This window comes from Camelina sativa, chromosome 4, assembly GCF_030686135.1.
Source record: "Camelina sativa cultivar CO46 ecotype springtype chromosome 4, ASM3068613v1".
Classification (NCBI taxonomy): Eukaryota; Viridiplantae; Streptophyta; class Magnoliopsida; order Brassicales; family Brassicaceae; genus Camelina; species Camelina sativa.
In genome coordinates, this window is record NC_141883.1 from 22,888,178 (window position 1) to 22,901,949 (window position 13,772).

The 13,772-nt window shown below is 37.9% G+C and overlaps 5 protein-coding genes across 5 annotated transcripts; 3 read left to right on the forward strand and 2 right to left on the reverse strand.

The window, feature by feature from the left end:
• Positions 1-871: 871 nt before the first annotated feature.
• On the forward strand, positions 872-3,971 carry LOC104781164 (DEAD-box ATP-dependent RNA helicase 38). The gene is made up of 9 exons (XM_010505766.3): positions 872-1,087; positions 1,227-1,462; positions 1,654-1,947; positions 2,057-2,284; positions 2,415-2,480; positions 2,814-3,212; positions 3,309-3,417; positions 3,537-3,625; positions 3,713-3,971. The coding sequence occupies exons 2-9, from the start codon at positions 1,229-1,231 to the stop codon at positions 3,779-3,781; spliced, it is 1,488 nt and encodes a 495-aa protein (XP_010504068.1). The 5' UTR covers positions 872-1,087; positions 1,227-1,228; the 3' UTR covers positions 3,782-3,971.
• On the reverse strand, positions 3,960-5,921 carry LOC104781165 (vacuolar protein-sorting-associated protein 37 homolog 1). Its single transcript, XM_010505767.3, has 7 exons — positions 5,717-5,921; positions 5,131-5,313; positions 4,958-5,045; positions 4,694-4,733; positions 4,561-4,607; positions 4,347-4,467; positions 3,960-4,261 (listed from the first exon to the last, which is right to left on the reverse strand). The coding sequence occupies exons 1-7, from the start codon at positions 5,728-5,730 to the stop codon at positions 4,101-4,103; spliced, it is 654 nt and encodes a 217-aa protein (XP_010504069.1). The 5' UTR covers positions 5,731-5,921; the 3' UTR covers positions 3,960-4,100.
• Positions 5,922-5,987: 66 nt separating this feature from the next.
• Positions 5,988-8,781, forward strand: LOC104781166 (carotene epsilon-monooxygenase, chloroplastic). Its single transcript, XM_010505769.3, has 9 exons — positions 5,988-6,624; positions 6,753-7,049; positions 7,152-7,349; positions 7,448-7,549; positions 7,654-7,794; positions 7,864-7,971; positions 8,075-8,157; positions 8,251-8,413; positions 8,506-8,781. Exons 1-9 carry the CDS (start codon positions 6,109-6,111, stop codon positions 8,533-8,535), a joined length of 1,638 nt encoding a protein of 545 aa, XP_010504071.1. The 5' UTR covers positions 5,988-6,108; the 3' UTR covers positions 8,536-8,781.
• Positions 8,782-9,787: 1,006 nt separating this feature from the next.
• LOC104781167 (nicotinate N-methyltransferase 1) lies at positions 9,788-11,852 on the forward strand. Its single transcript, XM_010505770.3, has 4 exons — positions 9,788-10,318; positions 10,542-10,878; positions 10,984-11,048; positions 11,420-11,852. The coding sequence occupies exons 1-4, from the start codon at positions 9,863-9,865 to the stop codon at positions 11,717-11,719; spliced, it is 1,158 nt and encodes a 385-aa protein (XP_010504072.1). The 5' UTR covers positions 9,788-9,862; the 3' UTR covers positions 11,720-11,852.
• A 106-nt stretch (positions 11,853-11,958) lies between these two features.
• LOC104781168 (UDP-glycosyltransferase 73D1) lies at positions 11,959-13,637 on the reverse strand. The gene has a single exon (XM_010505771.3). It carries the CDS (start codon positions 13,549-13,551, stop codon positions 12,037-12,039), a length of 1,515 nt encoding a protein of 504 aa, XP_010504073.3. The 5' UTR covers positions 13,552-13,637; the 3' UTR covers positions 11,959-12,036.
• Between the last annotated feature and the right edge of the window lie 135 nt (positions 13,638-13,772).

Here is a 13,772-nt window from a genome sequence, read left to right on the forward strand (position 1 = left end):
GAAGCCAAACCAGAAGCAAACCGACAGGGAGGAAAGCAAGATACCAACACGACCAAAGACACAAATACAACTCCTATACCACCTCACCAACCAGACAGAGAGAGAGCATGAAACCCTAGGGTCAAAGAAAAAACTTTGATATCGACCGGAGACAAGCCATGCAAGATCAACTGTTCTTACACGCGGACACTCGTCGACCACAGTTTCAGCCACCTACAGACATAAAACTGGTGACGTCCTCGCAAGAGAAGAACTAGAGACCGATTCCACTGCTTCGACTAAAACCTAACTCCAAAGGTTCCAAAGAAAACTCAAAGTGAGGCTAGTAGGTGACTCAGCGACAAAATCCCTCCAAATGGCTCACACAAAGAACGAACCTAGAGCAAAACACATCCTCAAACCAGCAAGAGGACTCGAAGGAGAGGTAGAGCAAGGATCCAATTTCAAACCAAACAACAAAGCCAAATCCATAAAATCAAGCCTCACTTACCACAAACAAACCTAAATGAAACCAATGTCACACCACACAAACCTACTAAAAAAACTAAAGTTACCATCAAGGAAACATGGGATATACCAAAAACTCTTAAAATTGACATCGATTACCAGTCAAAGAATCAATGACACCTCCCCATAAGAAGAAACCTCTCGGACATACACCACCAAACATGGCAACGACCAGATCTAGATCTTCAAAGGAAGGGCGAAACTCCACCAAAACAACAAAAAAAACCAATCGATGGCTAAAGAAAGGGATACACAAGAAAAAACATAACTAAAAGGACAAAATAGCTTAAGTTTTTATAATTAAAAAAAAAGGATAAACCGAATAATTAACAAAATAAAAAATAGGCTAGAGTCGGTTTAGCTTGTAATTAAACGCCAGTAAAATTTTCATTTTTACTAGTAGCTTCAGATTGACGTCAGTTAATTTCCAAATTTTACCAGTAGCTTCAAAATAAAGCAGCAGCAGCTTTTCTTATTTATTTGTTTTCATCTTTCTCCCCCAATTTTGTCTCCGACTTCAAAAACCACAACACAATCGTCTTCTTCGTTCTCTCTGATTCTCCCATTCAATAATTCACAGGTTCCTCCAACTTCTCTCTGATTCTCAGCTCTTTCACGAATTAATGGAAGCTGATGATGAGTTCTCTTCTGCATTAGGTTTTCTTTTTCCTAAAATTGTTCGATTTTGGTTTCTAATTATTTTACTTTTTGGGCTACAGCTATGGCGGATACTGTAGAGAAAGTTCCCACCGTTGTTGAGTCATCATCTTCCTCCGTGGAAGCACCTGTTATCGCCGATAAGACTGAGCCCACGACAACGGAGAAGAAAATGTGGGGCGATGTTGAGGATGATGACGAAGAGGAAGCAGTGTCGGAACTCAATTCTTTGACCATTAAGGAAGAAGAGAAAAGCGATTCCGTGCTTGAAGAACCTGAAGATTCAAACATCAAAGCGGTAATTTTAACTATCCCCTTTCCGATTAGTAGATTTCGTTAGTGTGTAGTGAATTGTGATTTGTGTTGAATCTTGCCCAATCGAGCTTAGATCTGGGGTTTTACTATGAATTAATTAGGGTTTGTTTTGGATCGGTTGCTTCGAAGTCTAAATTAGTTTCCAGATTTATTTGATTTTGATTGTTTGTGAAGGTTGTTTCGGGTGATACACCATATACATCAGCAAGTAGGTTTGAGGATTTGAACTTATCTCCTGAGTTGATGAAAGGCTTGTACGTGGAGATGAAGTTCGAAAAGCCTAGCAAGATTCAAGCTATCAGTTTGCCCATGATTATGACGCCTCCTCACAAGCATCTGATTGCCCAGGCTCATAACGGATCTGGGAAGACCACTTGTTTCGTTCTTGGAATGTTGAGTCGGGTTGATCCGAAATTGGCAGAGCCTCAGGCGCTCTGCATTTGTCCCACTAGAGAATTAGCTAATCAGGTTTGTCTTGTTCTGTTACTCTATGATGATCTGAGAGTTGTTTGATTGTTGACTTGGGAAAAACTTGTTAAGAGGCTTAACTCATGTAAGTAAATTGGTTGGATGGCAGAATATGGACGTTCTTCAGAGGATGGGGAAGTTTACTGGGATCACTGCTGAATTGGCTGTGCCAGAGTCAACGAGAGGCGGACCATCGGCTCCAAGACGAGGTCCTGTTACTGCTCATGTGGTGATTGGCACCCCTGGAACGCTTAAGAGGTGGATGTCATTCAAGAGACTAGGTCTAAATCATTTGAAGATTCTGGTTTTTGATGAGGCTGACCATATGCTTGCTACGGTATGCTCTTTCTTCTGTTTTACTTTGTTTTGTTTATTTCTCAACTGTAATATGATTAACTCTTTTGTATAATGTGATAATTGTTTCCCTTCATATGTGGTTGGTAACTGAATATTCATTGCTATTGCAGGATGGCTTTAGGGATGATTCCTTGAAGATAATGAAAGACATTGGGAGAGTTAATCCCAATTTCCAGGTATAAGTAGGATGAAAATTGATTTCTAGTAGTCTAACATGGTATTGAGGAGCACAAGTTATTCTGTTGAACATATGTCTATGTTTGTTTTGATGCTCATAGTAAAAAGAAACAATTCAGCTGTGTTTTTATATTGTTTAGAGCCCTTTATTTTATTAGGACATGTCTGTGTTTAAACGAAGATGAATCTGTCTTTACTGCAAAAGGCTGTACTAAATAATGGGTTATTTCATTATCTCAGTGGCTGTTAGTCTAAATTAAAGGAAACTATTTTTTTTTGCTTTTTCTATAAATAGTATTGTCTGCTTGTGTTCTTGACCTTCTTTTCTACAGGTTCTACTTTTCTCGGCAACTTTTAACGAAACTGTCAAAGATTTTGTGGCGAGGACAGTCAAGGATCCCAACCAATTGTTTGTCAAAAGAGAGGATCTAGCTTTGGACTCGGTAAAGCAGTTTAAAGTTCTTTGCCCGAAGGAGGAAAACAAGATTGAAGTCATTAAGGATCAGATTATGGAGCTTGGGGATATTGGGCAAACCATTATCTTTGTGAAAACAAAAGTGTCTGCTACTAAGGTGCACAAAGCCCTTGCGGAAATGGGATATGATGTCACCAGTGTCCATGGTAATATGTCTGAAGTGGACAGGGATAAGGTTGTTAAGGAGTTCAAAGACTGCCTTACTCAAGTGCTAATTGCTACTGATGTCATTGCAAGAGGTTTTGACCAACAGCGGGTAAATATTATCATTTGACCCTTTTCCTTTCTTCTCCTTTTTTCCCAAAGTTGCTTATTCAATGCCTCTTGCTGATTATATATACAATACTTGCAGGTGAATCTGGTTGTGAATTATAATCTTCCCACTAAATTTGAAACCGGAGAGCCAGATTATGAGGTGTACCTTCACAGGGTTGGGAGAGCTGGTCGGTTTGGTCGTAAAGGTAAGTTTTGATTCTTGCATTTTTATTTATCTCAAGTGTTGCCACAAGTTTTCATCAGTTTCTTAACTATGTTTGCCACAAGTTGTCATCAGTTTCTGAAATATGTATTTGTATTGTAGGAGCGGTATTTAACCTGCTGTTAGATGTTGGGTGTGATAAAGAGGTGATGGAGAAGATCGAGAAGTATTTTGGAGCAAATGTTAAGGAGGTATAGTAAGATTTAATGAGAACTACATATATATCTTTTTAAGTGTTTGTTACAACAGTATCCAATGAATTTTAAACTTTACTGCAGATTAAGTCATGGAACTCTGAGGAGGAGTATAAGAGTGCGTTGAAGGAAGCTGGCCTGCTCGACGAGTGAGGAAGAGGAACAGAGTGTGTTCAAAACATCTAAAAGACTTATGTCGTCTGTTTTTTGAGAATGCTTAAGAAAGAAACTTGTATACGTCTTTGGGGTTTTTTTTAGTAATCTTTTTTATCAGATTGCTGAGATTTTCAGACTTTTGTAGCTTATTTATCATCAAGGAAAAAAAAGATAATTTTGTTGTCAATGTCAATCATTGAGTATGAACTTAAAAACAGTGAATAATTTTCTTTACAAAATCGGATAGAAGTCAGAAGACACAAACCCAAGACTTTGGTAATTGTGTTGAGTTCAATGTGCAAAGGATATTATAAATTCAAATGTTTGAAGTTTTAGCAGCAAGATGAATAAGTGCGCGTCGATGATACGTAGTACGCAGCTTCTTGTATTTCTGCACAAATGCTGCCGTATCAATTTCCTTCTCTAGGAACTTCTCTTGCAGGGCTTCGGATTCTTCATCCACCTGATTCATAGCCTCTGCAATACCAGCAAAAGGTGTTTAGAAGTGATGACATGACACAAGAACTGTAGAGAAGATGAGGGAAGATTATAAACTTGTTACCTTGAAGTTTATGAAGAAGAGAACCAGGGGAGTAGAATTTGAGGATCTCTTCTTTTTGCCTCTCAAGCTCATTGAGCTTTTTTTGCGCAGTTGCGAGCTCAGTTGTACGAATAATTCTGCACTGTTATCAGAGTAGCTAATAGTAAAAAAAAGAGATATCCAAAAAGGTCAAACATGGTAAACTGAACAAGGATAGTTGGTTCTTGATACATACTTGGTTTCTGAGTTCCATTATCTGTGGCTCTTTCTCCAAGTTCTCTCCTGTTACATTTGACCACATAAAAGTTTTAGATTTCCGGATGAAACAAGAGTTTCTCGTAAAATGTAATGAACCACAGAGGACTTACTAGCTAGCTGCAACGTTTCTCTGCGGAGCTCATCTTTGATCTGATGGGTAGAAACAAAGCACAAAACAATTAATGCGGTTTTACTTCCAAAGACTATAAAACACAGAACCATAAAACACCACATTACTTAAAAGATGATGCCATGATGAAGTAGCAAGGGGAAACAATGAAAAATCTCAACACATACCTAACGAAGTTACTAACTTAGAAATATAGATAAAACTTGTCTATCCAGAAACAATTGGACTGATTTATAAAACTTACATTGTTCTGGATTTTGACCTGGTCAAGAGAGAGCAGAAATTGCTGATACGCATCTTTGTCATTGAGAAGCTTCCTGAGCTCATCCACGCTACAGAAAAGTAAAAACACCATCAAAAAGAAAGCAAAACAAAACTGCAACACACGAGAAGAAGCATAACAAACAAAACGCAAACCTTTTGTCTTTCAAGAAGACAATAATGCCAGCTGCTTCTCCCGGTGAGACTTGTGCTGGAGTCTGACCAGATGTTTGAGGCCGGGATGAACTTGGCGAACTGACTAAAGAAGGAGAGTACCATGGCGACTGTGAAGAAGCTTCAGGAGGACGAGACTGCCCTTGTTGTTGATCCTTTGATCCCCTTCAATGTACACAACAACAAAAAAAAAAAAAAAACAATCATCAACTACAAATCTCAGCTTCTAGGTCATCAGTATTTTATACATCACCGATTCAACCAAAATGCAGAGAACATAGATAAGGACTCATCAAAACTCCTACATGGAACTAGAACGTTCTCTAATCAGTAACTGAGCAAATCTACACTAATACCACCTCAAAAGGTACTTTACCAACAACCTAATATCCTAAATCGCCAACAAATCCAATTTTCATAACACATGTATCCGAATTTTCATAATAAAACAGAAACCTCTTTAAAATCAAAGAGATGATATGAAAAAAAAAACAGATAGCAAAAAAAAAAAATCTCACAATCACGGCAACACACAATATAAAGATTGTAAGAAAAATTGGTTTATTACCAAAAATTGAACATCTTCGTTTTCAAGAAATCGTCGACCAACCAAAAAGGAGCAAAACTCAAATCTTCGTTCTTCTTCTTATTCTTCTTCCCTAAACCACCAGATCGACAATAATTTTAACAACTTTAAGAAACCTGACTCCGTCTCCGTCTCCGTCGTGTTTCAACGAAATTTCCAATTCTTCGATCTTTCTCTCTTTCGTTTCAGATTTTTTTTTTTTTTTTTTATTTATTCTTCTTCTTCTTGATCTCAAATAGGCCCAAATACGAACAACTTAGGCCCATATTAAGATAACTATTACAAAACGGGCGTTTCATACATCGTCGTCCTTATCCACGTCTAACGGCTCGCGTTTCATGAAACAGTGTCACCGAAGCTTCGACTCCTAATCAATGGAGTCTTCTCTCTTTTCTCCATCTTCCTCCTCTTCTTATTCTTCTTCTTCTCTCTTCACTTCAAAACATACGCGTCTTCCTTCCTCAAACCCCAAATTCTTCTCTTTCCCCATCAAATCCTCCATAGAGAAACCTAAACCCAAACCCAAACTAGAGACAAATTCATCGAAATCACAGTCATGGGTCAGCCCAGATTGGCTCACTTCACTCACCCGTACCCTTTCCTCAGGTAAAAACGACGATTCGGGCATACCAATCGCCAGCGCGAAGCTCGACGACGTCTCTGACCTCCTCGGGGGAGCTCTCTTCTTACCTCTTTACAAATGGATGAACGAGTACGGACCCATTTATCGTCTCGCTGCTGGTCCGCGCAATTTCGTAGTTGTCAGCGACCCAGCGATCGCTAAACACGTTTTGAGGAACTATCCTAAGTACGCTAAAGGCTTAGTCGCTGAAGTTTCCGAGTTTTTGTTCGGTTCGGGTTTCGCAATCGCTGAAGGACCTCTTTGGACGGTAAATTTCATCTTCCTATCTTGTGTGATAAGTAACCCTGACTCTAGGTTTAGGTTCTAATCTTCTCAATTGGGGCTTACTTTTGAAATCATTGAAGTCTGATTTTGTTTTTTTTTTTTGATGTATAGGCGAGGCGAAGAGCGGTGGTACCGTCTCTTCACAAGAGGTATTTGTCTGTGATTGTGGAGAGAGTGTTCTGCAAATGTGCAGAGAGGCTTGTTGAGAAGTTGCAGCCTTATGCAGAGGACGGTACTGCTGTGAATATGGAAGAGAAGTTCTCTCAGTTGACACTTGATGTTATTGGCTTGTCTCTGTTTAACTACAATTTCGATTCTTTGACTACTGATAGTCCTGTCATTGAATCTGTTTACACTGCTCTTAAAGAAGCTGAGCTTCGTTCTACTGATCTTCTACCATATTGGAAGGCAAGTTTTGTGTTTTTTTGTTTCCTGTATGTTTTGTTGATTGTGGCTCAGTTGGATTCTAGTTAATTTAGAGGCTTTGGTTGTTGGTTTTTTTCCCTTCAGATTAATGCATTGTGTAAGATAGTACCGAGACAGGTGAAAGCTGAAAAGGCTGTAACTTTGATAAGGGAAACTGTTGAAGACCTTATTGCCAAGTGCAAAGAAATTGTTGAAAGAGAAGGGGAAAGAATCAATGATGAGGAGTATGTAAATGATGCTGACCCAAGTATCCTTCGTTTCTTGCTCGCAAGCAGAGAAGAGGTTTTAACTTTTTTTTTCCTTCAGTTCATTAGTAAACTTGGCCATTCATTATTGCAAAATTGAAGCTGATGTTAGATTTGTGCGGGTTCTTTTTTCAGGTGTCAAGTGTGCAGTTACGAGATGATCTTCTCTCAATGCTTGTAGCGGGTCATGAAACCACTGGATCTGTCCTCACTTGGACACTTTATCTCCTAAGTAAGGTACCTTTTTGGTATCTTATACTTCGCCACTTGAAAGGGAGCTTCTCTGTTCTCATTGATCAGTAACACTTTTTACCACTTTAAACTTATATATGTGCATATAGAACTCATCTGCATTGGCGAAAGCACAAGAAGAAGTAGACAGAGTTTTAGCTGGAAGAAACCCAGCGTTCGAGGATATAAAGGAGTTGAAGTACATTACTCGTTGTATAAACGAGTCAATGCGTCTCTACCCTCATCCTCCTGTAAGCAATCAAGCTCATTTCTCTAATTATTCATGAACTAAATTTTCTGATTGCTTTATTTCCTCGTAGGTCTTGATTAGAAGAGCTCAAGTTCCTGACATTCTTCCTGGGAACTACAAGGTCAATACCGGACAAGACATTATGATTTCGGTCTATAACATCCATCGTTCTTCCGAGGTACAGTTCACTTCCTTCATTTAGGGGAGCCCAGTCTGGTATCAGTTCGTGTTACATTCATGCCCACATTTCTTATGTCATTATGTGTTTGTTATTCCAAAAGGTATGGGAAAAAGCAGAGGAGTTTCTGCCTGAACGATTCGAATTAGAAGGCGCAATCCCTAACGAAACAAACACCGATTTCAAGTAAACTCAGTAGTACTCATGTTTTGACACAAACCATTAAATCAAGCTAATATTTTGATCACAAATGTTAAAAGATGATTTGCATTTCAACAGATTCATACCGTTCAGTGGAGGGCCTAGAAAATGTGTAGGAGATCAGTTTGCATTGATGGAGGCAATTGTGGCACTCGCAGTGTTTCTCCAGCGGCTAAACGTCGAGCTGGTTCCTGATCAGACCATCAGCATGACCACTGGAGCAACCATACACACCACCAATGTATATGACAATGTTCTCTTAATCAGAGTCTGTTTTATTCTGTTTAGAATATGATTCCAAGTTTTCTGATGCTTAATATTTTTTAATTGCAGGGATTGTATATGAAAGTGAGCCGAAGGTAAAGCCATAATCTCGAAGATGAATATTTTATAATCACTGGATAGATTTTTTAGTTACCATATCTTGAGTGGTTGGTGTTGATGAACTTCTTTAATCTTTTGAGATATAACGACAAAAAAGATTTATGGAGTTGGAGAAAAAAAACAAAACAACTCGATTATTTCATATATCGGTAATGGTACAGTACTATGAATATTTAACAGTGATACGCTTATTGGTACTTGTGTAATCCAGTCAGATCCATACAACAACTTTGTGTTTGTTCTTTTTCATACAACTAGATTAGGACTCGTTTTTATTCTAAGAATATAATTAATATGATTACTTATAAAAGTTTTTTGGATAAAATATTATGCAATAATCATATGTTAAATTATAATGACTTGAAAAAATATATATTGTTTTATATTATTAATTTTGTAATTTTATGTATGAAAAATGATTATGTTTGTTGTTTGTTTTTATTTTAATTTTTGAACATGTTTGGTGAAAGTTTTTTAATATGACTCGTGCTTGGGTAAGATTTTATTTTCAGTTGCAAAATAAGATCCCGAAAATCACGATTAAGTGTGATAAAATGCCAAGATTTTATTCCTTTTTAAGCCTAAGAATATATTTTTATGCCTAACAGAATATATTTGTAACAATACATGGAATATTAAAGATTTTATTTAGGAAATTGTATAAATCATTGGAATATTCTCTTTAACAAGATTCTTTGAGATATTCTTAAGTGTATTCATATAGCCCACGAATTGAATAATTAATCTATAACAATTTTTTATAATCAACCTATATTTAATGTATAATCCTATTTTGTAACAAACTTATAAAAATTATATAATCTACAAAAAAAATATTGTGTACTTCAATTTTATTATATAGGGGATTCATTCCATAATTGTTATACCATCCATCCCATTTCCTTTCGTTGCAGTAACTAAACCATTTATTCCATTACTACAAGTTTAACAATACTTCTAACTTGAAGACGACAAAACCAGGTTAACTAGTGTGTAAAACTTTTTCTGTAATTTGATAGTGTGTATCATAGATCTAAATATCTAATTAATACGTTTTATTAAAATATTTGAATTAATTGAAAAAGTACCAAACGTATAAAAAATAAAAGAAGGTAACAAGACAAATATCTAGATTATAATATATTAACAATTAATTTTAACCTTTATCTATAATTTCAAAAGCAAGATTTAAAGAAATATTAAAACTTTTAAAAATCTTTAAACTAAAAGTAGAACTAAATCTTTTTTATTGTAGTTCCATCCCATATGGACCATATATACCGTATAAGGTTAACCTTGAAACCATATGGACCTTACGTATTATAATTCTCTCTACTCAGTACTCTTTCACTTTCACATACGAGAGGAGAAGATAACAAACAAGCAAAAAAAAAAAATGGAGAAGGAGAGCTCAGAGAGTAGAAACAGAGCTCGTCTCGCCATTTTGGAGCTGGCTAACATGATTAGCGTTCCCATGTCTCTCAACGCCGCTGTGAAATTAGGCATTGCCGACGCTATTTGGAACGGCGGGGCCAATTCTCCTCTCTCCGCCGCCGAGATCCTTTCTCGCCTCCTTCTCCAATCTGGCGGCGATCCCGAGAATCTCCAACGTATACTTCGAACGCTCACCAGCTACGGTGTCTTCTCTGAACACCTTGTCGGATCCACCGAGAGGAAATACTCTCTTACGGACGTTGGCAAAACTCTTGTCACTGACTCTGGTGGCCTCTCTTACGCAGCCTACGTCCTACAGCACCACCAGGTTTCCTATATATTCCAAATATGAAAAAACTTTAATGAAACCAATTCTTGATGGTTTAGTTTTGTAGATAAAGGATAAGGTCTCGAGTTTATACTAAGAATTTATAAATGTTACATCGCAAAATATATCATCCTTTTTTCACATATCTCGAGAGTCGAGATCAGTCTAGATTTCCGAGTATATTTTAAAAAGTAACTAATTGTGAAAGTATAACATTTTAAAGGATGCCTTGATGCGAGCATGGCCACTAGTTCACACGGCGGTGGTGGAGCCGGAGACAGAGCCGTACGTGAAAGCCAACGGCGAGGCGGCATACGTGCAGTATGGTAAAAACGAGGAGATGAACGATCTGATGCTGAAGGCAATGTCCGGGGTATCTGTGCCGTTCATGAAAGCTATATTGGAAGGCTACGATGGGTTTAAATCCGTTGAGCGTTTGGTTGACGTAGGAGGTAGCGCAGGGGTTTGTCTCCGCATGATCCTTGAACAGTTTCCTAATGTCCGTGAAGGGATTAATTTTGATTTGCCTGAGGTTGTTGCCAAAGCCCCCAGTATTCCTGGTGAGATTTATGTTTTGTATTAATCATATTTTACGTTATTTATTTTCGGGAAACAAAAAAAAAGATACTTTTTATGTAATCGATGATATTACCGTGTGGTGTTAGGAGTGACACACGTGGGTGGGGATATGTTCCAATCAATTCCTAGCGGTGACGCAATTTTCATGAAGGTTCGTTGTTACATTATTGTCACGAGAATACACCTACTAACATTTTTGTGCATATATAAATATAATAGGAGTATAGGACGAATGCCATTTTTCCTCCATATAATTTTAAGGCTTATTATTTATTGATCAGTATAGGTATATATAGGCTTAGTTTATCGTTAGATCATGCGACTGGTCACCTTTTATTTATTTAAGATCGTTTAAATACTAATACATTTATCAAACCAAAAACGATGTGAGCTACCTAGAATCATGCGTGCGTGGGGTAGGATGATGTTTGGTGAAAGAAGAATACAAACAAATAAACACATTTCTTGCTTCGCTGGTCCCAAAATTAATAATTTGTATAATGTTGTGTCCTGAGTAAACAGTGGGTGTTAACGACATGGACGGATGAAGAATGCAAGCAGATAATGAAGAATTGCTACAATGCATTACCTGTTGGAGGAAAGCTAATCGCGTGTGAGCCTGTCTTGCCTAAGGAAACCGATGATAGCCACCGGACTCGTGCCTTGTTAGAAGGTGACATCTTTGTCATGACCATCTATAGAACCAAAGGTAAGCATAGAACCGAAGAAGAGTTTAAAGAGCTTGGTCTCTCTGCTGGATTCACTACTTTTCGACCTTTCTATATTGATTACTTCTACACCATCTTAGAGTTTCAGAAGTAATATCCTGAAAGCATTTCTCTTATCCCGTATTTCTAAAAGCTTTGAAATCATGAATCAAGGAGGCCTCTTTGTTGAGAATCTCTAATAAATAATTTTTCATCAAGTTGTAATAATCCAGCAGACTATTTCTAAATTTCAGTGCATCCTTAAAAGGATTATTCATAAATTTCATCTTTGGAGAAAAGGAAAAAAAAAAAAAAAACCTTTGATGATTGCTAGATATGTGACCTCTATTTGAATTTGTTTTCTTTGGAAATCTTGTGTCCTTTGGTATTATATTCTTACAAATTTTATATCAGCTTATACACTAGATTTAACTATTCGAGACTCAATTGCTCTAAAACATCTTGCATTAAAATTGAAACGTTAATACTCGAAGATCCCTTTTCGTTCACAGCCTTTTTCGCCATTACTGCAAGTTCTTGAATACGTCTCCTTCGTCTCACAAATTCACTATCTTCATCTACATGTTGACAATCTTCTTCCATCACAAGCTTTACAGCTTTGACAACACACTGTTTCTTGACCAACACTCCAACTCTCTCCTCGTCTCCCCATCTTACCGGACTCTCCACCCCAACCCTAACCCCGATTTTCAAAACCTCCACGACTAGTTTCTCATTGAGGAATTGTTCAGCGAACAACGGCCATGTGATCATTGGTACACCAAAACATATCGCTTCTATTGTAGAGTTCCAACCGCAGTGAGACAAAAACCCTCCGGTTGAGCCATGTGAGAGTATCATAGCCTGAGGACTCCAACCTTTTATTACTATCCCTCTTCCTCTAACCCTCTCTTCAAAATTTTCTCGTTTTAGCCATTCATCTAGCTCATTCATGTGTCTTTCCTCGGTCTTGATCACCCAAATAAAGGGTTTTCTCGATTCTTCTAACCCTAAACCTAGTTCTATCAGTGGATTAGGTATTAGTCGACATAGGCTACCTAGACAAACATATAAGACTGACCTTGGTCTCATCGAATCTAGAAACTGCACGCATTCGGTCTCACTTATCGCGACGTTGTCGTTGTTTCCTCTGTCAAATAGGTCTGCCATACGTTCGTTACACAAAGAAACGGGTCCAATGAACCATACCTTCTTATTGATGGCCTTAGCGTAAGCCTCTGCATATCCAGGCTCCAGTTCTTGGAAGCTATTAACAATAACACCAAAGGCTTCTGATTCTGATTCACGCATCTTGTCGCGAACATCATCCATATTTTCTAACTTCTGAAAGGCACCCGGTAACTGAGCTCTAGTTATCTCAATTTTATGTGGCATTGCTGGTATAGAGAATGGCTCCGAGGCCGAAGAAACTGACAGGTGCGAGCTGTGAAGATGGAGGTTATGCGAACTCAAAAGAGAGAAGCAACACATTCCATGGAACACTATCCTCGGGATTTTGAACCTCTTTGCTGTTTTTGAAGTCCAAGAAAGACATTTATCGGAGATTATGCAACTTGGTGGGATATCTTGTTGCTCAAGAAACCGTTCCAAGGGATCCTGAAGTTTATCCACAGCGTCATAGAACCTCCGTAGGAGGTCTTTGGATGGCAGAGTGTCGAGAGTCTCACAATCTTTGGGAAGACCGAATTCTTTGTAAGGAATTGGAAATGTAACGACGTTGATTTCTAGATCAGCCTCGGATCTTGCTCGGTCAACTGTCTTCGCAAACCTAGAAGCATTTTGAGGGGTTGTAACTATGGTAACGATATTGCCTTGTCTCGCAAGAATCTTTGAGATGTCGACCATGGGGATCAGATGCCCTTGAGCCATGAGAGGGACCAAAACAAAGTGAAGTCTTTTGGCTTTTGAAACTAGTTTTGATTCCATTTTTTGGGTTTAGCAAATGCTTACACATATAGTAGATACCCAAAATTACCGGCTATGTATATATATACATGTGTGAATCATCTGATGAGAGACCTTAATGAATTGGGAAAGTCATCAAAAGCTGTATATTGACTTTGAACAAGTCACAAAAAATACTATTGTTTAGAGAACCAATCATGTACCCCTCATTGTTTAACGTTTTAGTCGCTGACGGTGGTGAG

Bases quoted from the DNA above. Each gene is read 5' to 3' on its own strand.
- LOC104781167 (XM_010505770.3), top strand. From the start codon at position 9,863: ATGGACCTTACGTATTATAATTCTCTCTACTCAGTACTCTTTCACTTT. The intron at 10,319-10,541 runs GTTTCCTATATA...AACATTTTAAAG, and splicing joins ACGTCCTACAGCACCACCAG to GATGCCTTGATGCGAGCATG. The intron at 10,879-10,983 runs GTGAGATTTATG...GTGTGGTGTTAG, and splicing joins CAAAGCCCCCAGTATTCCTG to GAGTGACACACGTGGGTGGG.
- LOC104781165 (XM_010505767.3), bottom strand. The intron at 4,734-4,957 runs GTAAGTTTTATA...TCTACCCATCAG, and splicing joins AGGTCAAAATCCAGAACAAT to ATCAAAGATGAGCTCCGCAG. The intron at 4,608-4,693 runs GTAAGTCCTCTG...CAAATGTAACAG, and splicing joins AGAAACGTTGCAGCTAGCTA to GAGAGAACTTGGAGAAAGAG.
- LOC104781168 (XM_010505771.3), bottom strand. From the start codon at position 13,551: ATGGAATCAAAACTAGTTTCAAAAGCCAAAAGACTTCACTTTGTTTTG.
- LOC104781166 (XM_010505769.3), top strand. From the start codon at position 6,109: ATGGAGTCTTCTCTCTTTTCTCCATCTTCCTCCTCTTCTTATTCTTCT. The intron at 7,050-7,151 runs GCAAGTTTTGTG...TTTTCCCTTCAG, and splicing joins ATCTTCTACCATATTGGAAG to ATTAATGCATTGTGTAAGAT. The intron at 8,158-8,250 runs GTAAACTCAGTA...GCATTTCAACAG, and splicing joins GAAACAAACACCGATTTCAA to ATTCATACCGTTCAGTGGAG.
- LOC104781164 (XM_010505766.3), top strand. From the start codon at position 1,229: ATGGCGGATACTGTAGAGAAAGTTCCCACCGTTGTTGAGTCATCATCT. The intron at 1,463-1,653 runs GTAATTTTAACT...TTGTTTGTGAAG, and splicing joins AAGATTCAAACATCAAAGCG to GTTGTTTCGGGTGATACACC. The intron at 3,418-3,536 runs GTAAGTTTTGAT...TTTGTATTGTAG, and splicing joins TGGTCGGTTTGGTCGTAAAG to GAGCGGTATTTAACCTGCTG.